General features: G+C 48.1%; 1 protein-coding gene across 7 annotated transcripts in view; it reads right to left on the bottom strand.

Annotated features, from left to right (window-relative positions):
* The window catches only part of GFM2 (GTP dependent ribosome recycling factor mitochondrial 2), a 119,769-nt gene that overhangs the window by 42,955 nt on the left and 49,445 nt on the right, over positions 1-27,369 (bottom strand). For all 7 annotated transcript variants that reach the window (XM_063963857.1, XM_063963855.1, XM_063963851.1 and 4 more), the window contains exons 5-9: positions 20,978-21,075; positions 20,684-20,809; positions 20,163-20,251; positions 19,656-19,744; positions 5,112-5,172 (exon numbers count right to left, since the gene is read on the bottom strand). In XM_063963857.1, coding sequence (XP_063819927.1) covers positions 5,112-5,172; positions 19,656-19,744; positions 20,163-20,251; positions 20,684-20,809; positions 20,978-21,075 — 463 coding nt within the window. The remainder of the gene's footprint in view (positions 1-5,111; positions 5,173-19,655; positions 19,745-20,162; positions 20,252-20,683; positions 20,810-20,977; positions 21,076-27,369) is intronic.

Raw genomic sequence — 27,369 nt, 5'->3', positions numbered from 1 at the left:
TTTTATCAAGGTAGGAATAACTTCCTCTGGAATGCCCTTTTCTTCTAGAATCCGGCGTTCAACCGCCATGCCGTCAAACGCAGTCGCGGTAAGTCTTGGAACATACAAGGTCCCTGCTGAAGCAGATCCCTTCTTAGAGGTAGAGGCCACGGATCTTCCGTGAGCATCTCTTGAAGTTCCGGATACCAAGTTCTTCTTGGCCAATCCGGAGCCACTAGTATTGTTCTTACTCCCCTTTTCCGTATAATTCTCAGTACCTTTGGTATGAGAGGCAGAGGAGGGAACACATACACTGACTGGTACACCCACGGTGTTACCAGAGCGTCCACAGCTATTGCCTGAGGGTCTCTTGACCTGGCGCAATATCTGTCCAGTTTTTTGTTGAGGCGAGACGCCATCATGTCCACCTTTGGTTTTTCCCAATGGTTCACAATCATGTGGAAAACTTCCGGATGAAGTCCCCACTCTCCCGGGTGAAGGTCGTGTCTGCTGAGGAAGTCTGCTTCCCAGTTGTCCACTCCCGGGATGAACACTGCTGACAGTGCTATGACATGATTTTCCGCCCAGCGAAGAATCCTTGCAGCTTCTGTCATTGCTCTTCTGCTTCTCGTGCCGCCTTGTCTGTTTACGTGGGCGACTGCCGTGATGTTGTCCGACTGGATCAACACCGGCTGACCCTGAAGCAGCGGTTTCGCCAAGCTTAGAGCATTGTAGATCGCGCTTAGCTCCAGTATATTTATGTGAAGAGACGTCTCCAGGTTTGACCATACCCCCTGGAAGTTTCTTCCCTGTGTGACTGCTCCCCAGCCCCGTAGGCTGGCATCCGTAGTCACCAGGACCCAGTCCTGTATGCCGAACCTGCGGCCCTCTAGCAGATGGGCACTCTGCAACCACCACAGAAGAGACAACCTTGTTCTTGGTGACAGTGTTATCCGCTGATGCATGTGCAGATGCGATCCGGACCATTTGTCCAGCAGATCCCACTGAAATATTCGTGCATGGAATCTGCCGAATGGAATTGCTTCGTAAGAAGCCACCATCTTTCCCAGGACTCTTGTGCATTGATGTACTGACACACTTCCTGGTTTTAGGAGGTTCCTGACAAGTTCGGATAACTCCCTTGCTTTCTCCTCCGGGAGAAACACCTTTTTCTGAACCGTGTCCAGAATCATTCCCAGGAACAGCAGACGTGTTGTCGGGGACAATTGAGATTTTGGAAGATTCAAAATCCACCCGTGTTGTTGAAGCACTACTTGGGTTAGTGCTACACCGACTTCCAGCTGTTCTCTGGACTTTGCCCTTATCAGGAGATCGTCCAAGTAAGGGATAATTAATACGCCTTTTCTTCGTAGAAGAACCATCATTTCGGTCATTACCTTGGTAAAGACCCGAGGTGCCGTGGACAAACCAAACGGCAGCGTTTGAAACTGATAATGACAGTCTTGTATCACGAACCTGAGATACCCTTGGTGTGACGGGTAAATTGGGACATGCAGATAAGCATCTTTTATGTCCAGGGACACCATGAAGTCCCCTTCTTCCAGATTCGCTATCACTGCTCTTAGTGACTCCATCTTGAACTTGAATTTCTGTATGTACAGGTTCAAGGATTTCAGATTTAGAATAGGTCTTACCGAACCGTCCGGCTTCGGTACCACAAATAGTGTGGAATAATACCCCTTTCCCTGTTGTAGGAGGGGTACCTTGACTATCACCTGCTGAGAATACAGCTTGTGAATGGCTTCCAATACCGTCGCCCTTTCTGAGGGAGACGTTGGAAAGCAGACTTTAGGAAACGGCGAGGGGGAGACCTTTCGAATTCCAACATGTAACCCTGAGATACTATCTGCAGGATCCACGGGTCCACCTGTGAGCGAGCCCACTGATTGCTGAAAATCTTTAGTCGACCCCCCACCGCTCCTGAGTCTGCTTGTAAAGCCCCAGCGTCATGCTGATGGCTTTGTAGAACCCGGGGCGGGCTTCTGGTCCTGGGCAGGGGCTGCTTGCTGCCCTCTCTTACCCTTTCCTCTGCCTCGGGGCAGATAAGACTGTCCTTTTGCCCGCTTGTTTTTATAGGAGCGAAAGGACTGCGGCTGAAAAGACGGTGTCTTTTTCTGTTGGGAGGGGGTCTGAGGTAAAAAAGTGGATTTGCCGGCAGTTGCCGTGGCCACCAGATCCGATAGACCGACCCCAAATAATTCCTCTCCTTTATATGGCAATACTTCCATATGCCTTTTGGAATCCGCATCACCTGACCACTGTCGCGTCCATAAACTTCTTCTGGCAGATATGGACATCGCACTTACTCTCGATGCCAGAGTGCAAACATCCCTCTGAGCATCTCGCATATAAAGAAACGCATCCTTTAATTGCTCTAAAGTCAATAAAATACTGTCCCTATCCAGGGTATCAATATTTTCAGTCAGGGAATCCAACCACACTACCCCAGCACTGCACATCCAGGCTGAGGCTATTGCTGGTCGGAGTATAACACCAGTATGTGTGTATATACTCTTCAGTGTAGTTTCCAGCCTCCTATCTGCTGGATCCTTGAGGGCGGCCGTATCAGGAGACGGCAACGCCACTTGTTTTGATAAACGTGTGAGCGCTTTATCCACCCTAGGGGGTGTTTCCCAGCGCGCCCTAACCTCTGGTGGGAAAGGGTATAATGCCAATAACTTCTTTGAAATTAGCAGTTTTCTATCGGGGTTAACCCACGCTTCATCACACACGTCATTCAATTCCTCTGATTCTGGAAAAGCTACAGGTAGTTTTTTCACCCCCCACATAATACCCCTTTTTGAGGTACCTGCAGTATCAGAGATCTGCAAAGCCTCCTTCATTGCCGTGATCATATAACGTGTGGCCCTATTGGAAAATACGCTTGTTTCTTCACCGTCGACACTAGATTCATCTGTGTCGGTACCTGTGTCGACTGACTGAGGTAAGGGACGTTTTACAGCCCCTGACGGTGTCTGAGACGCCTGAGCAGGTACTAACTGGTTTTCCGGCCGTCTCATTTCGTCAACTGACTTTTGTAATGTACTAACATTATCACGTAATTCCATAACTAAAGCCATCCATTCCGGTGTCGACTCCCTAGGGGGTGACATCACCATTACCGGCAATTGCTCCGCCTCCATACCAACATCGTCCTCATACATGTCGACACACACGTACCGACACACAGCAGACACACAGGGAATGCTCTTATCGAAGACAGGACCCCACTAGCCCTTTGGGGAGACAGAGGGAGAGTTTGCCAGCACACACCAAAAGCGCTATAAATGTATATAAACAACCCTAAAAGGTGTTGTTTCTGCTATATGCGCTTTAAATATATAAATATCGCCAAAATGTGCCCCCCCTCTCTTTGTTACCCTGTTTCTGTAGTGCAGTGCAGGGGAGAGTCCTGGGAGCCTTCCTCACAGCGGAGCTGAGCAGGAAAATGGCGCTGTGTGCTGAGGAGAATAAGCCCCGCCCCCTTTTCGGCGGGCTTTTCTCCCGGGTTTTGAGGTATCTGGCCTGAGTTAAATACATACATATAGCCTCAATGGCTATATGTGATGTATTCCTTTGCCATAAGAAGGTATTAAATATTGCTGCCCAGGGCGCCCCCAGCAGCGCCCTGCACCCTCCGTGACCGTTCAGTGTGAAGTGTGTAGCAACAATGGCGCACAGCTGCAGTGCTGTGCGCTACCTTCATGAAGGCTGAAGAGCCTTCTGCCGCCTGTTTCCGGACCCTCGATCTTCAGCATCTGTAAGGGGGATCGGCGGCGCGGCTCCGGGACGAACCCCAGGGTGACCTGTGTTCCGACTCCCTCTGAAGCTATGTCCAGTAGCCTAAGACTCCAATCCATCCTGCACGCAGGTGAGTTGAAAATCTCTCCCCTAAGTCCCTCGATGCAGTGAGCCTGTTGCCAGCAGGACTCACTGAAAATAAAAAAAATAAAAACTTTTTCTAAGCAGCTCTTTAGGAGAGCCACCTAGATTGCACCCTGCTCGGACGGGCACAAAAACCTAACTGAGGCTTGGAGGAGGGTCATAGGGGGAGGAGCCAGTACACACCATGTGATCCTAAAAGCTTGCTTTTGTGCCCTGTCTCCTGCGGAGCCGCTATTCCCCATGGTCCTGACGGAGTCCCCAGCATCCACTAGGACGTTAGAGAAAACATGGCGCAAATAGTATAAATGTTAGGAAACAACATTTAATTGCTTCATCTGACTTGAGTAAAACCAGTATGTGCTTGATTGCTATGGATTAAAGAGTACAATTGTTCTTTCCAACCGGTTATGAAATGTGCCTGAAAATACAATTCCTAAAAAATCCTACAGATCCAAAATATTTACTGTAATCACATTTCACAAAATGAACTATACATTAATAATAAGGTTAATAGAAAGAAGCACATCCACTAATCTCTTCAATTATTGCATAACCTTCTTCATTCTCAGCACCAACAATACAGGACTGTAAAAGTGGCTGAAGATGAGAAAGGATGAGGGTGAAAGTGAGTAAAGACCAGAAGATATGAATGGTAAGAGAGGCGACATCGTACATTTAATTCTGAGCACTTGCAGGCTCCGCACCATGGGGGTCATTCCGAGTTGATCGCTAGCTGCATTAGTTCGCAGCGCAGCGATCAGGCTTAAAATACGACACTTCTGCGCATGCGGCGCAATGCGCACACGCGACGTACGGGCACAACAAACGATGTTGTTTTACACAGGGTCTAGCGATGCATTTCAGTCGCACTGCTTTCCGCAGAGTGATTGATTTGAAGTGTGCGTTTCTGGGTGGCAACTGACCGTTTTCAGGGAGTGTGCGGAAAAACGCAGGCGTGGCTGGGCGAACGCTCGGCGGGTTTGTGACGTCAAATCCGAAACTAAATAGTCTGAAGTGATCGCAAGCGCTGAGTAGGTTTTGAGCTACTCTGAAACTACACAAAAAATTTTTGTAGCCACACTGCGATAAAACCGTTCGCACTTCTGCTAAACTAAAATACACTCCCAGTGGGCGGCGGCATAGCGTTTGCAAGGCTGCTAAAAACGGATAGCGAGCAACTCAGAATGACCCCCCATATGTCATAGAGGCAAATCTTCTTCTCTTACCTGTACCAGCAAAGGTTTGGCCTTTAATTTTTCTTTGATGCTTTCAACAGAGTATGCAAAGCTAAAGAGTAAGACAAGAAATACCCACACAGTAAATAATAAGATTTTAAACCTACCAGTAAATCTTTTTCTCCTAGTCCGTAGAGGATGCTGGGGACTCCGTAAGGACCATGGGGTATAGACGGGCTCCGCAGGAGACATGGGCACTATAAAAGAACTTTAGAATGGGTGTGCACTGGCTCCTCCCTCTATGCCCCTCCTCCAGACCTCAGTTAGAGAAACTGTGCCCAGAGGATACGGACAGTACGAGGAAAGGATTTTTGTTAATCCAAGGGCAATATTCATACCAGCCCACACCATCCACACCGTATAACCTGGAATATACGCAACCAGTTAACAGTATGAACAAAACAGTATCAGCCAACAACTGATCTTAACTGTAACATAACCCTTATGTAAGCAATAACTATATACAAGTCATGCAGAAATAAGTCCGCACTGGGACGGGCGCCCAGTATCCTCTACGGACTAGGAGAAAAAGATTTACCGGTAGGTTTAAAATCTTATTTTCTCTTACGTCCTAGAGGATGCTGGGGACTCCGTAAGGACCATGGGGATTATACCAAAGCTCTAAACCGGGCGGGAGAGTGCGGGTGACTCTGCAGCACCGATTGAGCAAACATGAGGTCCTCCTCAGCCAGGGTATCAAACTTGTAGAATTTTGCAAAACTGTTTGAACCTGACCAAGTAGCTGCTCGGCAAAGCTGTAAGGCCGAGACGCCTCGGGCAGCCACCCAAGAAGAGCCCACCTTCCTAGTGGAATGGGCCTTTACTGAATTTGGTAACGGCAATCCAGCCGTAGAATGAGCCTGCTGAATCGTGTTACAGATCCAGCGAGCAATGGTCTGCTTAGAAGCAGGAGTGCCAACCTTGTTGGCTGCATACAGGACAAACAGTGCCTCTGTTTTCCTAACCCGAGCCGTCCTGGCTACGTAAATTTTTAAGGCCCTGACTACATCAAGGGATTTGGAATCCTCCAAGTCTCCCTTAGCCACAGGCACCACAATAGGTTGGTTCATATGAAACGATGACACCACCTTAAGCAAAAATTGAGGACGAGTCCTCAACTCTGCTCTATCCTCATGGAAAATGAGATAGGGGCTCTTACGAGATAAGGCCGCCAATTCGGACACCCGCCTTGCAGATGCCAAGGCCAACAACATGACCACTTTCCAAGTGAGAAACTTTAATTCAACTGTTTGAAGAGGTTCAAACCAGTGAGCTTTTAGGAACTGTAACACCACGTTAAGGTCCCATGGTGCCACTGGGGGCACAAAAGGAGGTTGGATGTGTAGCACTCCCTTTACAAAAGTTTGGACATCTGGGAGAGAAGCCAATTCCTTCTGGAAGAATATAGATAGGGCCGAAATCTGTACCCTAATGGAGCCTAGCTATAGGCCCATATCCACTCCTGTCTGTAGAAAGTGGAGAAAACGGCCCAAGTGGAAACCTTCCGTAGGAGCATTCTTGGCTTCATACCAAGATACATACTTCCTCTAGATACGGTGATAATGTTTCGCCGTCACTTCCTTCCTAGCCTTTATCAGAGTAGGGATGACTTCTTCCGGAATACCCTTCCCCGCTAGGATTCGGTGTTCAACCGCCATGCCGTCAAACGTAACCGCAGTAAGTCTTGGAACACGCAGGGTCCCTGCTGCAACAGGTCCTCCCTGAGAGGAGAAGGCCACGGATCTTCTGTGAGCATCTCCTGAAGATCTGAATACCAGGCCCTTCGAGGCCAATCTGGAATAATGAGTATTGTCTGTACTCTTTTTCGTCTTATGAGTCTCAATATTTTTGAGATGAGAAGAGGAGGGAACACATGGACCGACTGAAACACCCATGGTGTCACCAGGGCGTCCACCGCTACTGCCTGAGGGTCCCTTGACCTGGCACAATAACTCCGAAGCTTCTTGTTGAGGCGTGATGCCATCATGTCTATTTGAGGAAGTCCCCAAAGACTTGTTATCTCTGCAAAGACTTCTTGATGAAGTCCCCACTCTCCTGGATGGAGATCGTGTCTGCTGAGGAAGTCTGCTTCCCAGTTGTCCACTCCCGGAATGAATACCGCTGACAGAGCGCTTACGTGATTTTCTGCCCAGCGCAGAATCCTGGTGGCTTCCGCCATAGCCACTCTGCACCTTGTCCCGCCTTGGCAGTTTACATGAGCCACGGCTGTGACGTTGTCTGATTGAATCAGAACCGGTAGGTCGCGAAGAAGATTCACCGCTTGTCGTAGGCCATTGTATATGGCCCTTAATTCCAGTATGTTGATGTGTAGACAAGCCTCCTGGCTTGACCACAGTCCCTGAAAATTCCTTCCTTGTGTGACTGCTCCCCATCCTCGGAGGCTTGCATCCGTGGTTATCAGCACACAGTCTTGAATGCCGAAACTGCGACCCTCTAGAAGGTGAGCACTCTGCAGCCACCACAGAAGAGACACCCTGGCCCTGGGGGACAGGCTTATTTTCTGATATATTTGTAGATGGGACCCCGACCACTTGTCCAGAAGGTCCCACTGAAATGTCCTCGCATGAAACCTGCCGAAGGGGATGGCCTCGTAGGCTGCCATAATTTTTCCCAGAACTCGAGTGCATTGATGAGCAGACACTCTTTTTGGTTTTAACAGGTCTCAGACCATGTTCTGGAGGTCCTGGGCTTTTTCCATTGGGAGAAAAACCCTCTTCTGTTCCGTGTCCAGAATCATGCCTAGGAATGATAATCGAGTTGTTGGAATTAATTGCGACTTTGGCAGATTTAGAATCCAACCGTGCTGTTGTAGCACTCTCAGGGAGAGTGACACGCTTTTCAGCAATTGATCTCTCGATCTCGCTTTTATCAGAAGATCGTCCAAGTACGGGATAATTGTGACTCCCTGCCTGTGCAGGTGCACCATTATCTCCGCCATCACCTTGGTGAAAATCCTCGGGGACGTGGAAAGCCCAAACTGCAACATCTGAAACTGGTAATGACAGTCCTGTACAGCGAATCTCAGGTACTCCTGATGGAGGAGGATATATGGGGACTTGAAGGTATGCATCCTTTATGTCCAGTGACACCATAAAATCCCCCCCTTCCAGACTTGATATCACTGCCCGGAGCGATTACATCTTGAATTTGAACCTTTTCAAGTACAGGTTTAGGGATTTCAGATTTAAAATGGGTCTGACCGAGCCATCCGGCTACGGGACCACGAACAGGGTTGAATAGTACCCTTTTCCCTGTTGGACTAGGGGAACCGTGACAATCACTTGCTGTTGACACAGCTTTTGAATTGCAGCTAACACTACTTTCCTCTCTGGGGGAGAAGCTGGTAAGGACGATTTGAAAAATCGGCGAGGGGGCACCTCTTCGAATTCTAGTTTGTAGCTTGGGATACAATTTCCATCGCCCAAGGATCCACGTCTGACAGAAGCCAGACCTAGCTGAAGAGTCGAAGACTTGCCCCCACCGGTGCGGACTCCCTCAGTGGAGCCCCAGCGTCATGCGGTGGATTTAGTAGAAGCCGGGGAGGACTTCTGTTCCTGGGAGCTAGCCGAAGCAGGCGTTCTTTTCCCTCTACCCTTACCTCTGGCATGGAAGGATGAGCCCCGACCTCTTCTGGACTTATGCGACCGAAAGGACTGCATTTGATATTGTGGAGTTTTCTTTTGCTGTGGGGGAACAAAAGGCAAAAAAGTAGATTTACCCGCGGTAGCTGTGGAAACCAGGTCCGCGAGACCTTCCCCAAATAAAACTTCACCTTTGTAAGGTAAAACCTCCATATGCTTCTTTGAGTCGGCATCACCCGTCCATTGGCAGGTCCACAGGGCTCTCCTAGCAGAAATCGCCATGGCGTTGGCTCTTGAACCTAGCAGCCCAACGTCTCTCTGAGCGTCTCTCATATATAAGACTGCGTCTTTAATGTGACCTAAGGTCAATAATATGGTATCCCTATCTAGGGTGTCAATGTCAGCTGATAAGGTATCTGTCCAAGCTGCAGCCGCGCTACATACCCATGCCGATGCTATTGCCGGTCTGAGTAAAGCCCCCGTATGTGAATAAATAGATTTTAAGGAAGTTTCCTGTCTGCGATCAGCAGGATCCTTGAGGGCTGCCGTGTTGGGAGACTGTAGCGCCACCTTCTTGGACAAGCACGTTAAAGCCTTGTCCACCCTGGGCGAGGATTCCCACCGTACCCTGTCCTGTGCAGGGAAAGGATACGCCATAAGAATCCTCTTGGGAATCTGCAGTTTTTTGTCTGGAGTCTCCCAAGCTTTTTCAAATAACTCATTCAGCTCATGAGATGGGGGAAAGGTTACCTCAGGTTTCTTTTCCTTATACATGCGCACCCTCGTGTCAGTGACAGAGGGGTCATCTGTGATATGCAAAACATCTTTTATTGCAATAATCATATAATGAATACTTTTGGCCACCCTTGGGTGTAGCCTTTCATCATCGTAGTCGACACTGGAGTGAGTCAGAATCCGTGTCGGTATCAGTGTCTGCTATTTGGGATAGAGAACGTTTTTGAGACCCTGAAGGGCCCTGTGACACAGTCAAAGCCATGGATTGACTCCCTGTTTTTTCCCTGGACTCTGCTTTGTCCAACCTCTTATGCAATAAGGTCACATTTGCACTTAAAACATTCCACATGTCCAACCAATCAGGTGTCGGCGTTGCCAACGGAGACACCACAATCATCTGCTCCACCTCCTCCTTAGATGAGCCTTCCGCTTCAGACATGCCGACACACTCGTACCGACACCCCCACACACACAGGGATTTTAATCTGGAGATAGTGCCCCAATACGGCCCTTAGGAGAGACATAGAGAGAGTATGCCAGCACATACCCAGCGCCAACTGACACTGGAAAACAAATTCCCAGAATATACAGCGCTTTTTTATATAATTATGTATAATACACTCACTGCGCCTTACAAGTGCCCCCCCCCCCCCTTTTTTGCCCTGTGTCACCGTGTTCAGCAGGGGAGTGTCCGGGGAGCCAGCTTCTCTGCAGTGCTCTGTGGAGAAAATGGCGCAGGTTAGTGCTGTGGGACCAAGCTCCGCCCCGTCCAGCGGCGGCCTTCGGTCCCGCTCAATTTTATAATACTGGCGGGGGATTTATATAACTACTGCCTCCGCAGCCTATAATACTCATATGCCAGCCTTAGAGGTTTATATTGCTGCTCAGGGCGCCCCCCCTGCGCCCTGCACCCATCAGTGCCTGCTAGTGTGTGTTGTGTGGGAGCAATGGCACGCAGCGTTACCGCTGCGCGCTTACCTCAGGGAAGATCTGAAGTCTTCTGCCGCATTGAAGTCTTCTTTTCTTCTTATACTCACCCGGCTTCTATCTTCCGGCTCTGCGAGGAGGACGGCGCCGCGGCTCTGGGACGAACAGCGAGGGAAGACCTGCGTTCCGACTCCCTCTGGAGCTAATGGTGTCCAGTAGCCTAAGAAGCAGAGCCTATCACTTAAGTAGGTCTCCTTCTCTCTCCTCAGTCCCACGATGCAGGGAGCCTGTTGAAAATAATAAACCTAACAAAATTCTTTTTTTTTTTCAGAGAAACTCAGGAGAGCTCCCTGTAATGCACCCAGTCTCCTCTGGGCACAGGATCTAACTGAGGTCTGGAGGAGGGGCATAGAGGGAGGAGCCAGTGCACACCCATTCTAAAGTTCTTTATAGTGCCCATGTCTCCTGCGGAGCCCGTCTATACCCCATGGTCCTTACATAGTCCCCAGCATCCTCTAGGACATAAGAGAAAAATTGCTGTGTACAAATGGTGCATACATAGTAGCTTTCACTGCAGGAACAGGACATGAGCAAAATCACAAATATACAGACTAAAATCTCCAACTAATTAGATGTTTTAATAATTAAGATTATATTTTTAAATCTGTTGAGTTATAGTAGAAAGACAGCTTTTACACTGTTTTGCCGCTGCTACGGGGTAACCAGTCCTAAAGTTTATAAAAAGGAATCCACAGATAGATAAGTATAACGGGTTCCACGCACCTTTACAAAGTATATATAATGGCAGTGCAGCCAAGAACACAGTCAATCAGCTATTTCTGAGTTAAGCTGTGTGCACACTTTTTACTATCACTGCTGATTGGGGGACACAGCCCCATACACACTGTGCTAAAACAGCTCAGTATAGAGGCATCTATAGGATCAGGAGGTTTGCTCAATAAATATTAAACAGTACATGAGATGCGACCTCCCTATCCCGGCCATTGCCAGAGTGCTAAAGTCCATTTATTGGCTAACGCTCCTGCAACGGTACAGCCTACACACTTATACATTGGTTGGCCTGCTCACCCAATTGTTGGGAGAAAGAGCCAGCGATTGTATAGGTGTGTACCCATCTAAAGACCCAGAATGCAGGACCTTCAAAAGTTATAAGCCTGCCGTGCATAAGGGTGAAAAAATAAGATTTTACTCACCGGTAAATCTATTTCTCGTAGTCCGTAGTGGATGCTGGGTACTCCGTAAGGACCATGGGGAATAGCGGCTCCGCAGGAGACTGGGCACAACTAAAGAAAGCTTTAGGTCACCTGGTGTGCACTGGCTCCTCCCACTATGACCCTCCTCCAAGCCTCAGTTAGGATACTGTGCCCGGAAGAGCTGACACAATAAGGAAGGATTTTGAATCCCGGGTAAGACTCATACCAGCCACACCAATCACACCGTATAACTCGTGATACCATATCCAGTTAACAGTATGAAAACACTGAGCCTCTCAACAGATGGCTCAACAATAACCCTTTTGTTAACAATAATTATGTACAAGTATTGCAGACAATCCGCACTTGGGATGGGCGCCCAGCATCCACTACGGACTACGAGAAATAGATTTACCGGTGAGTAAAATCTTATTTTCTCTAACGTCCTAGTGGATGCTGGGAACGCCGTAAGGACCATGGGGATTATACCAAAGCTCCCAAACGGGCGGGAGAGTGCGGATGACTCTGCAGCACCGAATGAGAGAACTCAAGGTCCTCCTCAGCCAGGGTATCAAATTTGTAGAATTTTGCAAACGTGTTTGCCCCTGACCAAGTAGCAGCTCGGCAAAGTTGTAAAGCCGAGACCCCTCGGGCAGCCACCCAAGACGAGCCCACCTTCCTTGTGGAATGGGCTTTTACCGATTTAGGATGCGGCAGTCCATCCGCAGAATGCGCCAGCTGAATTGTGCTACAAATCCAGCGAGCAATAGTCTGCTTAGAAGCAGGAGCACCCATCTTGTTGGGTGCATACAGGATAAATAGCGAGTCAGTTTTCCTGACTCCAGCCGTCCTGGAAACATAAATTTTCAAGGCCCTGACTACGTCCAGTAACTTGGAATCCTCCAGGTCCCTAGTAGTCGCAGGCACTACAATAGGTTGGTTCAAGTGAAAAGCTGATACCACCTTAGGGAGAAACTGAGGACGAGTCCTCAATTCCGCCCTATCCATGTGGAAAATCAGATAAGGGCTTTTACATGACAAAGCCGCCAATTCTGATACACGCCTGGCCGAAGCCAAGGCCAATAACATGACCACTTTCCACGTGAGATATTTTAGATCCACGGTTTTTAGTGGCTCAAACCAATGTGATTTTAGGAAACTCAACACCACGTTGAGATCCCAAGGTGCCACTGGGGGCACAAAAGGGGGCTAAATATGCAGCACTCCTTTTACAAATGTCTGAACTTCAGGTAGTGAAGCTAGTTCTTTCTGGAAGAAAATCGACAGAGCCGAGATCTGTACCTTAATGGAGCCTAATTTCAGGCCCATAGTCACTCCTGCCTGTAGGAAGTGCAGAAATCGACCCAGTTGAAATTCCTCTGTTGGGGCCTTTCTGGCCTCACACCAAGCAACATATTTCCGCCATATGCGGTGATAATGTTTTGCAGTTACATCTTTCCTGGCTTTAATCAGCGTAGGAATGACTTCCTCCGGAATGCCCTTTTCCTTTAGGATCCGGCGTTCAACCGCCATGCCGTCAAACACAGCCGCGGTAAGTCTTGGAACAGACAGGGCCCCTGCTGCAGCAGGTCCTGTCTGAGCGGCAGAGGCCATGGGTCCTCTGAGATCATCTCTTGAAGTTCCGGGTACCACGCTTGTCTTGGCCAATCCGGAACCACGAGTATTGTTCTTACTCCTCGTTTTCTTATTATTCTCAGTACCTTTGGTATGAGAGGCAGAGGAGGGAACACATAAACTGACTGGTACACCCACGGTGTCACTAGAGCGTCCACAGCTATCGCCTGAAGGTCCCTTGACCTGGCGCAATATCTCTCTAGTTTTTTGTTTAGGCGGGACGCCATCATGTCCACCTGTGGCCGTTCCCAACGATTTACAATCAGCGTGAAGACTTCTGGATGAAGTCCCCACTCTCCCGGGTGGAGGTCGTGCCTGCTGAGAAAGTCTGCTTCCCAGTTGTCCACTCCCGGAATGAACACTGCTGACCGTGCTAGTACGTGATTTTCCGCCCATCAGAGAATCCTTGTGGCTTCTGCCATCGCCATCCTGCTTCTTGTGCCGCCCTGTCGGTTTACATGGGCGACTGCCGTGATGTTGTCTGATTGGATCAGTACCGGCTGGTTTTGAAGCAGCCTGACTCAGGGCATTGTAAATGGCCCTCAGTTCCAGAATATTTATGTGTAGGGAAGTCTCCTGACTTGACCAAAGTCCCTGGAAGTTTCTTCCCTGTGTGACTGCCCCCCAGCCTCAAAGGCTGGCATCCATGGTCACCAGGACCCAGTCCTGTATGCCGAACCTGCAGCCCTCTTGAAGATGGGCACTCTGCAGCCACCACAGTAGAGATACCCTGGTCCTTGGAAACAGGGTTATCAGCCGATGCATCTGAAGATGCGATCCGGACCACTTGTCCAACAGGTCCCACTGAAAAGTTCTTGCCTGGAACCTGCCGAATGGGATTGCTTCGTAGGAAGCTACCATTTTTCCCAGGACTCGCGTGCAATGATGCACTGATACCTGTTTCGGCTTCAGGAGGTCTCTGACTAGAGATGACAGCTCCTTGGCTTTCTCCTCCGGGAGAAACACTTTTTTCTGGTCTGTGTCCAGAACCATCCCCAGGAACAGTAGACGTGTCGTAGGAACCAGCTGTGACTTTGGACTGTTTAGAATCCAATCTTGCTGTTGTAGCACTTTCCGAGATAGTGCTACCCTGACTAACAACTGCTCCTTGGACCTCGCCTTTATAAGGAGATTGTCCAAGTACGGGATAATTAAAACTCCCTTTTTTTGAAGGAGTATCATTTCGGCCATTACCTTGGTAAACACCCTCGGTGCCATGTACAGTCCAAATGGCAGTGTCTGGACTTGGTAATGGCAATCCTGTACCACAAATCTGAGGTACTCCTGGTGAGGATGGTAAATGGGGACATGCAGGTAAGCATCCTTGATGTCCAGGGATACCATGTAATCCCCCTCGTCCAGGCTTGCAATAACCGCCCTGAGCGATTCCATCTTGAACTTGAATTTTTTTTTATGTATGTGTTCAAGGATTTTAAATATAAAATGGGTCACACCGAACCGTGCGGTTTCGGTACCCCAAACAGTGTGGAATAGTAACCCCGTCCTTGTTGAAGTAGGGGCACCTTGACTATCACCTGCTGGGAATACAGCTTGTGAATTGCCTCTAGCACAGCCTCCCTGCCTGAGGGAGTTGTCGGCAAGGCAGATTTGAGGAAACGGCGGGGGGGAGACATCTCAAATTCCAGATTGTACCCCTGAAATACTACTTGAAGGAAACAGGGATCCACCTGTGAGCGAGCCCACTGATAGCTGAAATTTTGAGGCGGCCCCCCACCGTACCTGGCTACGCCTATGGAGCCCCCGCATCATGCGGTGGACTTAGAGGAAGCGGGAGAAGAATTTTGATTCTGGGAACTGGCTGACTGGTGCAGCTTTTTCCCTCTTCCCTTGTCTCTGTGCAGAAAGGAAGTGCCTTCGACCCGCTTGCTTTTCTGAAGCCGAAAGGACTGTACCTGATAATACAGTGCTTTCTTAGGCTGTGAGGAAACCTGAGGTAAAAAAATTTCTTCCCAGCTGTTGCTGTGGATACGAGGTCCCAGAGACCATCCCCAAATAATTCCTCACCCTAATAAGGCAGAATCTTTTTAAAGTCAGCATCACCTGTCCAGTGACAGGTCTCTAATACCCTCCTGACAGAATGGACATTACATTAATTTTGTATGCCAGCCGGTAAAATATCCCTCTGTGCATCCCTCATATATAAGACGACGTCTTTAATATGTTCTTATGTTAGCAAACTAGTATGTTTGACAGGGTCACCGACCACGCTGCAGCAGCACGATCTGCAGGTCTCAGTCTAGTACCTGAGTGTGTAAATACAGACTTCAGGATAGCCTCCTGCTTTTTATCAACAGGTACCTTCAAAGTGGCCGTATCCTAAGACGGCAGTGCCACCTTTTTTGACAACCGTCTGAGCGCCTTATCCACCCTAGGGGATATCTCCCAGCGTAACTTATCCTCTGGCGGGAAAGGGTACGCCATCAGTAACTTTTTAGAAATTACCAGTTTCTTATCGGGGGAACCCACGCTTTTTCACACACTTCATTCACTCATCTGATGGGGGAACAAAACACTGCCTGCTTTTTCTCCCCAAACATAAAACCCATTTTTAGAGGTACTTGGGTTAATGTCAGAAATGTGTAACACATTTTTTATTGCCGGGATCAAGTCACGGATGTTCCTAGTGGATTGTGTATATGTCTCAACCTTGTCGACACTGGAGTCAGACTCCGTGTCGACATCTGTGTCTGCCATCTGAGGGAGCGGGCGTTTTTGAGCCCCTGATGGCCTTTGAGACGCCTGGGCAGACGCGGGCTGAGAAGCCGTCTGTCCCACAGCTGTTACGTCATCCAGCCTTTTATGTAAGGAGTTGACACTGTCGGTTAATACCTTCCACCTATCCATCCACTCTGGTGTCGGCCCCACAGGGGGCGACATCAAATTTATCGGCCTCTGCTCCGTCACCACATAAGCCTCCTCATCAAACATGTCGACACAGCCGTACCGACACACCGCACACACACAGGGAATGCTCTGACTGAGGACAGGACCCCACAAAGCCCTTTGGGGAGACAGAGAGAGAGTATGCCAGCACACACCAGAGCGCTATATAATGTGGGGATTAACACTATAACTGAGTGAATTTTCCCCAATAGCTGCTTGTATATACAATATTGCGCCTAAATTTAGTGCCCCCCCTCTCTTTTTAACCCTTTGAGCCTGAAAACTACAGGGGAGAGCCTGGGGAGCTGTCTTCCAGCTGCACTGTGAAGAGAAAATGGCGCCAGTGTGCTGAGGGAGATAGCTCCGCCCCTTTTTCGCGGACTTTTCTCCCGCTTTTTTATGGATTCTGGCAGGGGTATTTATCACATATATAGCCTCTGGGGCTATATATTGTGATTGTTTTGCCAGCCAAGGTGTTTTTATTGCTTCTCAGGGCGCCCCCCCCCCCCCCCCAGCGCCCTGCACCCTCAGTGACCGGAGTGTGAAGTGTGTATGAGGAGCAATGGCGCACAGCTGCTGTGCTGTGCGCTACCTTGGTGAAGACAGAAGTCTTCTGCCGCCGATTTTCCGGACCTCTTCTTGCTTCTGGCTCTGTAAGGGGGACGGCGGCGCGGCTCCGGGACCGAACACCAAGGACGGGCCTGCGGTCGATCCCTCTGGAGCTAATGGTGTCCAGTAGCCTAAGAAGCCCAAGCTAGCTGCAAGCAGGTAGGTTCGCTTCTTCTCCCCTTAGTCCCTCGGTGCAGTGAGCCTGTTGCCAGCAGGTCTCACTGTAAAATAAAAAACCTAACATATACTTTCTTTCTAGAAGCTCAGGAGAGCCCCTAGTGTGCATCCAGCTCGGCCGGGCACAGAAATCCAACTGAGGCTTGGAGGAGGGTCATAGTGGGAGGAGCCAGTGCACACCAGGTGACCTAAAGCTTTCTTTAGTTGTGCCCAGTCTCCTGCGGAGCCGCTATTCCCCATGGTCCTTACGGAGTTCCCAGCATCCACTAGGACGTTAGAGAAATATATTTATTGAAATCTTTAGCTTTACTTAGAGGCAGCAGATAATAAAAAAGCAATGATTTGATAGGTCGATAGGGAGATCTAAATGACAGGTATCATTTGCGGCTCCCAATATAATTGAATATTATCCCTAAACAGGACTCAGATCTCAGTGTCTGTTCATGTGTTACACTGAATGTTTCGTCTTGAGGAAGTCTCCGTTGCTAGGAGACGAAACGCGTTGACGCCCCTTTCTACGAGTTCACTGCAGTAGATATCTGCTACTCCACAGATATCCTACCATCTCGGTCCTGATACTCTGGCTCCGTCCACATCTAAGCCGAGTGACCTACAGGAATCATACCTCCGCAGTGAGGTTAAAGGGAGACCAGTCGCTAACAGCATTTCTGCATTTGAATCCTGCTGCGATCAGCTGGATAGAGACGGATCTCCGCTGTGAGACCAGTGCGGCGCCAGCTATCAGCGGCTTTGCCGTTTCATGCTGTTACCGATAGCCATACGGATCACGACCCTTACTGGAAAACTCCCTACACGTTATCATCTGATGGTCAACTGACGGCTATTACCACTGAGAATAAGTATTCCAGCAAGTCTGTCCTCTAATTACCATTGCGTCAGTAACTACAAATCTTTATTCTCTCCTCGTGCAAATGCATACAGGACTCTGCATTTCATCTCAGGAATCAGCATGGGGGTAATTATTACCGTTTGCTTTACTTCTAATAATTTCATTTTGTGGAGCCATCTGTGGAGTATTTTATACGATTCCACACTGGGACGCCAGTGTCAGAATCAATTGTTGCTCTCTGCAAAGAGCCTCTTTAACTTAAGACATCTCATCTGCATTTTAGATATATTGTATGCTGTTTAAACAGCACATTCATAAAAGTTAGATACAGTGTTTCTATTTACACATGCAAGAGGTAAAATCCTCCGGTTTTTATACTGCTATATATATATATATATATATATATATATATATATATGTGTGTACTGTTTGTCTTATACATTTTGTTTTGTGTCATTAATTGTTTTATAAAATATTTTTCTTAAAAAAGGTCAAGCTTCATTGAGTCAATTATTCTCCTTGCTAGACTGCATTCAATCAATTAATTAATTAATTCTAAGTGATTTTTGGTGCGCAGAGCATTTCTCCTTTCTTTGTATTTCAAAAAGAATAAGAGGCCACAATAAACTCTGGACACCAGCTGACATTACACTGTGAGTGTGGAGAATATGATCACATAAGCAGATCTGGGGCAGGATAGTGCTCTAGCCTAGAGACTAGTGACGTCTAACTCCTAGAGGCAAGAGAGGTTAGACGCAATGGCTGAAGCCTTTCCTTGCTCCTTAGTACTCAGTTATTAGTTGCAGCTTTCATATAATTACACAACACTTTGTTTTAATAGCAGATTTTCATTAAATCGTCCATTATATTCCCATTGCTAGAACACAAATTGCCTATAATATTACCTTCATTGCACATGTGTACCAGTATGTATTAACGCCTGCTCAATTCCTTCTCAGCCAGTTCTTACACAGGTCATACAGAATGGTAGCACAGTGGTTAGCATTATTACCTCATATCACTGAGGTCTTTGGCTCATTTCCCCAAAGAAGACACTATCTGTTGGGAGTCTGTACGTTCTCCCCATGCGTGTTTGTGTAGGTTTCCTCCCGGTACTCCGGCTTCCGCCAGCAAAAATCATAGTTAATTTAACTGTCTTCTGACAAAAATTGGACTAATGTGAGGTGTGTGATAGGTAACTGAAAATGGTGCAGTAATCCAGTGTTACATAGAATAGCAAATGAGAGCACCCACGATAGCCGCCTTCCACTATAACTACAGTATGTAATGTGCTTGTGTCCAATAGGGAGAAAGCAGCTATGGGACAGATTTGTTCGCTATGAAGTAGCATGGTACAGTAGTTGCAGCCGCTATTGTGAAATTATGCTAATGCCGCAGGAGGAGTCTTGTATAAATAAACACTGTCTTCTCTGATCCGCTGCTGGACCGAGGATGCAGCAGCGGATCATTACGTGAACATCGGTCATCTGAGTTACTCAGGATGTCTGAGAAATTCATGCTGCTGAAAGCTTTTGAGGCTTCAGCCCAGAAAACAGAGCCGAGACACCACCATTTTCTGCCCGTTGCTGCCCCCACTCCGCCCCCAAACGGCTGCATCAGGTCAGTCATGCTGTGGCTAGGAGACACTGCGTGCGATCTCTCAGAGAAAGAGAGAGAGATCTGAACATGCCTAGTGTTGTACGTAAACCATCCAACCATGGTATGCATAAAAGACTGAATGAAACAGGCCCTAAATAAATAATAACTAAATTATCATAATTTTTTTTTTGCTATTGTCTGCAAAAAAAATGTTGAAGTGATATTCGCATAGAGTAAACCAGGTTACAGACAACATACAAATGTTACATATTGGCAGAAGTACCTGGCTCCAGGTTTGTCCATCTTGTTTAGAAAACATATCCGTGGTACAGAGTGTTTGTCTGCTTGTCGCCACACTGTCAGCGTCTGAGCCTGCACAACATAAAAACGCACTCATTAACCTCCCCCCTCCATGCCGATATAGAGGGCTTATCACTCACAAAATATTTTTAATACAAACATACAGCTCAATGCTAGCATTCAGGTCCCATCTAACACAGGCCATCCACATTCTGGGAAATGGAGTATGAGTTATGTGCAGAGTAATAGTATAAGATTCAGGCAAGCAGGCCTGGACATTATATTGTCTGGCTAGTCACAGTCATGTACTGTTATTCATCACATATAAAAAGGCTCTGGGATTAGTAGTGCTTCATGACTGGATGTTAATACATACAATAATCACGTATAAGACACATTCACACAGGTAGAAATGATCAAGCCTGAAAGCTCACTGGCTCATATGTGTTCCACGTAGTACATGTGCCCCAAACAATACCACTTCTTTTACCTCCACACCTGCTGACGCGTCAAACACTGCTACTGCTCCATCCAACACCCTCAAGGAGCGTTCTACTTCTACAGTGAAATCCACATGTCCTGCGGGAAGACAGATCAAGTGTTTAGAAGACACCGAGGGGGGTATCCTATAAGCCCTGATGCCGCTTCAGCCGATCAAAACAGCCGGATATCACGATGTATGACCGATGGTCATTATCGAGGTATAGAATTAGAGGCCATTTTGATCGGCCAAAATTGGACCCGCGTTTGTACAAAAACACATGAGATCGGTGATAAGTCCCCAATTCCATGTGTTTTTGTGGCTCCGGCAGCCCCTTATCGCTGATTATGCTTTGGGTGCCTGAGGTACCTGAAACATAATCCCAGATAAGTATCAGCATCGGGGCTAATAGGATAGCACCCAGCAATCCAATTAGCAGCAGGAAAGTACCGCTGCTTATAGGATACCGCCCAGAGTAGCAATAAGCATTATTGTGCATGATACCGTGGAGGAGGAGATTAGGAGACTACCTGGCGTGTCAATCAAGTTGATTCGGTGACCATTCCAGTCGAATGTGACAGCAGCTGACTGAATGGTGATACCACGCTCTCTTTCCTGTGCCATAAAATCCGTCACAGTGTCCCCATCATCAACATCTGGGGGGAAACAGCCACTTCATAATTAAACACTGAAATATCATCTATTGCAAAATGTGAATATTCTCTTCATAAAAAATGTCAGTCTTCAGAATTATATTCTAAGTACTGAAGCAGAAGTTTGCAAATAACTTCAGGATGGTACCGAATCCAAAGAGTTCTTCTCACCTCCGAGAGCCCTAATGTAACCAGAATAATACAGCATTCTCTCTGTGGTTGTGGTTTTCCCAGCATCAATGTGAGCCATGATCCCTATGTTTCTGATCCTAAAACAAAAAAAAGAGTGTCTCATGCCTTACTCACATTTAACCAATATATATATATATATATATATATATATATATATATAAAATAGGATTTTGAATACCTACCGGTAAATCCTTTTCTAGGAGTCCGTAGAGGATGTTGGGCCGCTCAAAGAACCATGGGGTATAGACGGGATCCGCAGGAGACATGGGCACTTTAAGACTTTCAAAGGGGCGTGGCCTGGCTCCTCCCTCTATATCCCCCACCAGACACAGTTTGGAACTGTGCCCGGCGAGACGGACATTTCGAGGAAAGGATTTAACAACAAAGGTGAGCACAACACCAGCTCACGCCATAAGCATGCCGTACAACATGGCAGATAACTGAACACATGTCAATGGACATGAACAAGATTCAGCAAGAAGCTGAAAAAACCATAACACCAACTGTGTTTAACCAGAACTACACTGCAGATACAGTACGCACTGGGACGGGCGCCCAACATCCTCTACGGACTCATAGAAAAGGATTTACCGGTAGGTATTCAAAATCCTATTTTCTATTTCGTCCTAGAGGATGTTGGGCCGCTCAAAGAACCATGGGGATTATACCAAAGCTCTAAAAACGGGCGGGAGAGTGCGGATGACTCTGCAGCACCGATAGACCAAAACTAAGGTCTTCATCGGCCAAGGTATCAAACTTCTAAAACTTAGCAAACGTGTTTGACCCCGACCAAGTAGCAGCTCGGCAAAGTTGCAATGCCGAGACACCCCGGGCAGCCGCCCAGGAGGAGCCCACCTTCCTAGTGGAATGGGCATTCACCGATTTCGGTAACGGCAAGCCTGCCTTGGAATGAGCCTGCTGAATTATTTGACAAATCCAGCGGGCAATGGTCTGCTTGGAAGCAGGACATCCAATCTTATTGGGAGCGTATAAAATAAACAGAGACTCTGTTTTCCGCAATGGAGCTGTTCTGGCTACATAGATTTTCAAAGCTCTGACCACATCCAGAGACTTATCCTCAGCCAAAGCGCCAGTAGCCACTGGCACCACAATAGGTTGGTTAATATGAAAAGAGGAAACCACCTTTGGCAGAAATTGTTGCCGAGTTCTTAACTCAGCACGATCTTCATGGAAGATCAAATAAGGGCTCTTGTGAGACAAGGCCGCCAACTCTGACACCCGCCTAGCGGATGCCAATGCCAATAAAATGACAACCTTCCAAGTGAGGAATTTTAACTCCACTTTACGTAAAGGTTCAAACCAATGTGACTGAAGGAACGATAACACCACGTTAAGGTCCCAAGGTGCCACAGGGGGCACAAAAGGAGGTTGGATATGCAACACCCCTTTCACAAAGGTCTGCACCTCAGGAAGTGAGGCCAATTGTTTCTGAAAGAAAATGGACAAAGCAGAAATCTGCACTTTAATGGAGCCCAATTTAAGGCCCGCATCCACACCATTTTGTAGAAAATGGAGAAAACGTCCAAGGTCAAATTTCTCCACAGGAGCTTTCTTGGACTCGCACCAGAAAATATATTTCCTCCAAATACGGTGATAGTGCTTCGACGTCACACCCTTCCTGGCAAGGATAAGAGTAGGCATGACTTCACTGGGAATACCCTTTTGGGCTAAAATCTGGCGTTCAACCGCCATGCCGTCAAACGTAGCCGCTGTAATTCTTGATAGACGAACGGCCCCTGCCGCAGCAGGTCCTCGCGCAGAGGAAGAGGCCAGGGATCGTCGACCAGTAACGTCAGAGGATCCAGGTACCAAGTTCTCCTTGGCCAGTCCGGGACCACAAGGATCGCCGGTATGCTTGTTCTTTTTAGAAGCCTCAGCACCTTTGGGATGAGAGGAACCGGAGGGAACACATACACTGAGGGGAACACCCAGGGTGTTGTCAGTGCATCCACCGCGTCCGCCTGAGGGTCCCTGGACCAGGAACAATACCTCTGAAGTTTCTTGTTGAGGCGAGACGCCATCATGTCTATATGGGGAACCCCCCATCGATTTGTTAGCAGCGTGAAGACCTCCTGATGGAGGCTCCACTCTCCTGGATTCAGGTCGTGTCTGCTGAGGAAGTCTGCTTCCCAGTTGTCCACTCCCGGAATGAATATTGCAGACAGAGCGCTTGTATGCCTCTCCGCCCAGCGAAGAATCTTTGTGGCTTCCGCCATTGCCGCTCTGCTTCTTGTGCCACCTTGGCGGTTTATGTAAGCTACTGCCGTGACATTGTCCGATTGGATCAGAACCGGCCGGTTTCGAAGAAGATGTTCCGCATGTAGAAGGCCGTTGTAAATGGCCCTCAGTTCCAGAACGTTGATGTGAAGATGAGTTTCTGGACTTGACCATCTTCCCTGGAAGGTCACCCCCAGAGTGACTGCCCCCCAACCTCGGAGACTTGCATCCGTGGTTACTAAGATCCAATCCTGGATCCAGAACGGACGTCCTGCAAGGAGGTGAGAGCTGTTGAGCCACCACAGGAGGGAGATCCTGGTGTTGGGAGATAGAATTATCTTCCGGTGCATATGCAGGTGGGATCCGGGCCACTTGTCCAACAGATCCCACTGAAACACTCTGGCATGGAACCTCCCGAATTGGAGGGCCTCGTATGCCGCCACCATCTTTCCCAGCAATTGAATGCATTGATGAATGGAAACCGTTTTCGGTTTCAATAAGAGTTTTACCAAACTCTGAATTTCCAGAGCTTTCTCCACAGGGAGAAAAACCTTCAGCTGGACCGTGTCCAGAATCATGCCCAAAAACACCAATCGGGTTGTCGGGATCAACTGTGATTTTGGCAAGTTCAGGAGCCAGCCGTGCTGTTGCAGAACTGACATGGACAGTGCAATGTCCTGTAACAACTTGTCTTTGGACTTCGCCTTTATCAGGAGATCGTCCAAGTACGGGATAATTGTAACTCCCTGCCTGCGCAGGAGAACCATCATTTCTACCATTACTTTGGTAAAAATCCTCGAAGCCGTGGACAGACCAAACGGCAACGTCTGAAATTGGTAGTGTGTATCCTGGATAGCAAACCTCAGGAAACTTTGGTGAGGAGGATAAATGGGGACATGAAGGTTAGCGTCCTTTATGTCCAAGGAAACCATGAATTCTCCTTCCTCCAGACTGGAGATCACCGCTCTGAGAGATTCCATCTTGAATTTGAATTTCTCTAGGAATAAGTTGAGAGATTTCAGGTTGAGAATAGGTCTCACCGAGCCGTCCGGCTTCGGCACCACGAACAGGCTTGAATAAAAGCCCTGCCCCTGCTGATCTAGGAATACCGGGACCACAACCTGATTTAGACACAATTTTTGTACTGCACCGCAGATTAGTTCCCTTTCCTGCATTGAAGCTGGCAAGGCTGATCTGAAAAACCGGCGAGGGGGCACGTCTTGAAACTCCAGTGTGTACCCCTGGGATACAATCTTCAACACCCAAGGGTCTAGACCCGAGCGAACCCAGACCTGACTGAAAAGCCTGAGACGTGCCCCCACCGGAGCGGGTCCCTGTAAGGGGGACCCGGCGTCATGCGGTGGGTTTAGCAGGAGCCGGGGATGACCTCTGCTTCTGGACACCCGAGGAGGCGGGTGCCCTTTTTCCTCTACCTCTGGTAGCCAGAAAGAAGTTGCCTCGGCCCCTTCTATACTTGTTGGGCCGCAAGGAATGCATTTGATAATTTGGCTGTTTCTTTTGCTGCGGAGGAACCGAGGGCAAGAAGGTAGATTTACCCGCGGTAGCCGCTGATACTAAATCAGTAAGGCCTTCACCGAAAAGTTCTCCTCCCTTAAAGGGAAGGGATTCCATATTCCTTTTGGAATCAGCGTCAGCATTCCACTGATAAGTCCAAAGCGCACGTCTAGCCGCAATGGACAGAGCATTCGCCTTAGCACTAAGGAGGCCAGCGTCACATACAGCCTCTTTCAAGTATGCAGCTGCATCTCTAATATAACCCAGCGTCACCTGGATGGAATCTCTATCTAGATTCTCCCAATCAGAAGACAAAGTGTCTGCCCACTTTTCAATAGCACTACTGACCCACGCGGACGCAATAAGAGGCCTGAGCAACGTCCCTGTAGTAGTGAAAATAGCCTTCAGGGTAGCCTCCTGCTTACGGTCCGCCGGCTCCTTAAGGGCCGTCGACTGAGCTGCAGGGAGGACTACCTGTTTAGACAAACGCGCCAGGGCTTTGTCTACAGTGGGGGGATTCTCCCACGGGTCCCTATCCGACTCGGGAAAAGGGTATGCCACGTTGATTCTTTTAGGAATCTGAAACCTTTTATCAGGGTTATTTCTAATGCTATCAAAGAGAGCGTTCAGTTCAAAACAAGGAGGAAAAGTAACCGAGCGCTTTTTCTCCTTGTAAATCAGGACACTGGTTTCAGGTGTAATAGGGTCCTCATTAATATTCAAGATATCTTTAACAGCTACAATCATATACTGAATACTCTTAGCCAATCTTGGATCTAATCTGGAATCAGCATAATCGACATCGGCATAAGAGTCCGTGTCGGTACCTGTGTCAACTAATTGGTCAAAACTAAGTTTGTGTGACCCTGCAGGGTCTTGCAACTGTAATAAAGCGTCCTCTACTGTTCTCTTTTACACCTGGGATTGAGACGCAGACTCATCAAACATTTGATTTAATGATGTGACACTAGCATGCAAAGCATTCAAAGTAGTTAACCAATCTGCAGTCGGCGGTGCCGACAGGGCCACTCCCAAAACATTTGGTGTCCCCAACAAATTGTCCCCTGGAGAGGAATAATCAGCCTCCGACATGTCGACACCTGAGAGACAGCACACACACCAAGCAGTGAGGGAATACAAAGGGAATTAGCCAGCTCACACCCCAGCGCCAAATAAGCAGGTCTGTGAACACCAAAGATGTCCCAGAGCTGTCTGCGCTTGTTTTACATAAATAAATATGTCCCCCCTATGTCTGTTTAGCCCCCTGGTACTTGCTGCGGAGAGGAAGGACCAGCGATTTCAGCTTGTGGAGGAGGAAATGGCGCCAGTTAGCAGTGAGGAAGAAGCTCCGCCCCCAACATGGCGCGCTTCTTCCCGCTTTTATTATTTCATTATATGCTGGCGGGGGTTAGCGGGCAGTGCCAGGGCACTGTAGGATTATGCCAGCCTTATATATGAGGTAATATATGCTCCCCAGGGCGCCCCCTCCAGCGCCCTGCACCCAGCGGTGTGTACTCAGCGGGAGCCTGGCGCACACTGTGCATAGCCGCTGTGCGATACCTCTACAATGCCGTCTTGAAAGATGAAGAGAAGTCTTCTTTCTTCTTATACTCACCTGTCTTCTGACTTCTGGCTTGAAGAGGGGGGACGGCAAGCTGTGGGAGGGAGCATCCAGGAGAGCCCGGCGTTCGTCTCCCCTCAGGAGCTGAAGGCATCCTGTCAGCAGCAGCAGAGCCCTGGAACTCATCAGAAGTGGGTCTAGACTGCTCTCCCCTCTTGCCCACGAAGCAGGGAGTCTGTAGCCAGCAGATCTTCCCAAAATAAAAAACCTAACATTAAGTCTTTCAGAGAAACTCTAGGAGCTTCTCCTAGTGCCCTGTGTCTCGGCCGGGCACATTTCTAAAACAGAGTCTGGTGGGGGTTATAGAGGGAGGAGCCAGGTCACGCCCCTTTGAAAGTCTTAAAGTGCCCATGTCTCCTGCGGATCCCGTCTATACCCCATGGTTCTTTGAGCGGCCCAACATCCTCTAGGACGAAATAGAATATATATATATATATATATATATATATATATATATATATATATATATATATATATATATATAGATAGATAGATAGATAGATATGAATCATGTTACAGTGTCCCCTAATAGAATGCACAGACTGCAATCTCCTCGTCTATGGGCCTGATTTAGAGTTGTATGCTAATGAATTCACAGCTGCCACTTTTCACACAGTAATGGTATAAATATGCAAATGTCTCTGGCGTTGGGAATTCCACTGAGCCGCCCACAAGCATAACAAGTCGCAGTCCGGTCACATTCTCAGATTAGCGGACTCTTGCGTATCACTGGGGTCACACAGAATGGCGGTGGGAATTGAGCCGCTGGTGCCATATTTTCAGCACACTGGATCAGTCACAGGCTGAGACATGCCCCGAAATATGTCACAACATGCTGCATTTTTGCCTCCACTCACCCAAACAGGCTCTGCCTGTCAATAACTTTGTCATTAAAAGGCACAGTGTGCGGCTATGATAATGTACCTTGATGCGTGCGCAGTGTGTTAGATGCATGCACAGATTACCGGTAATTGCACAACTGCAAAAACATCGACAC

This window comes from Pseudophryne corroboree, chromosome 1 (genome assembly GCF_028390025.1).
Source record: "Pseudophryne corroboree isolate aPseCor3 chromosome 1, aPseCor3.hap2, whole genome shotgun sequence".
Classification (NCBI taxonomy): domain Eukaryota; kingdom Metazoa; phylum Chordata; class Amphibia; order Anura; family Myobatrachidae; genus Pseudophryne; species Pseudophryne corroboree.
Note: the sequence above shows the minus strand (reverse complement) of the source record. Positions and strands in the feature narration are given on the sequence as shown.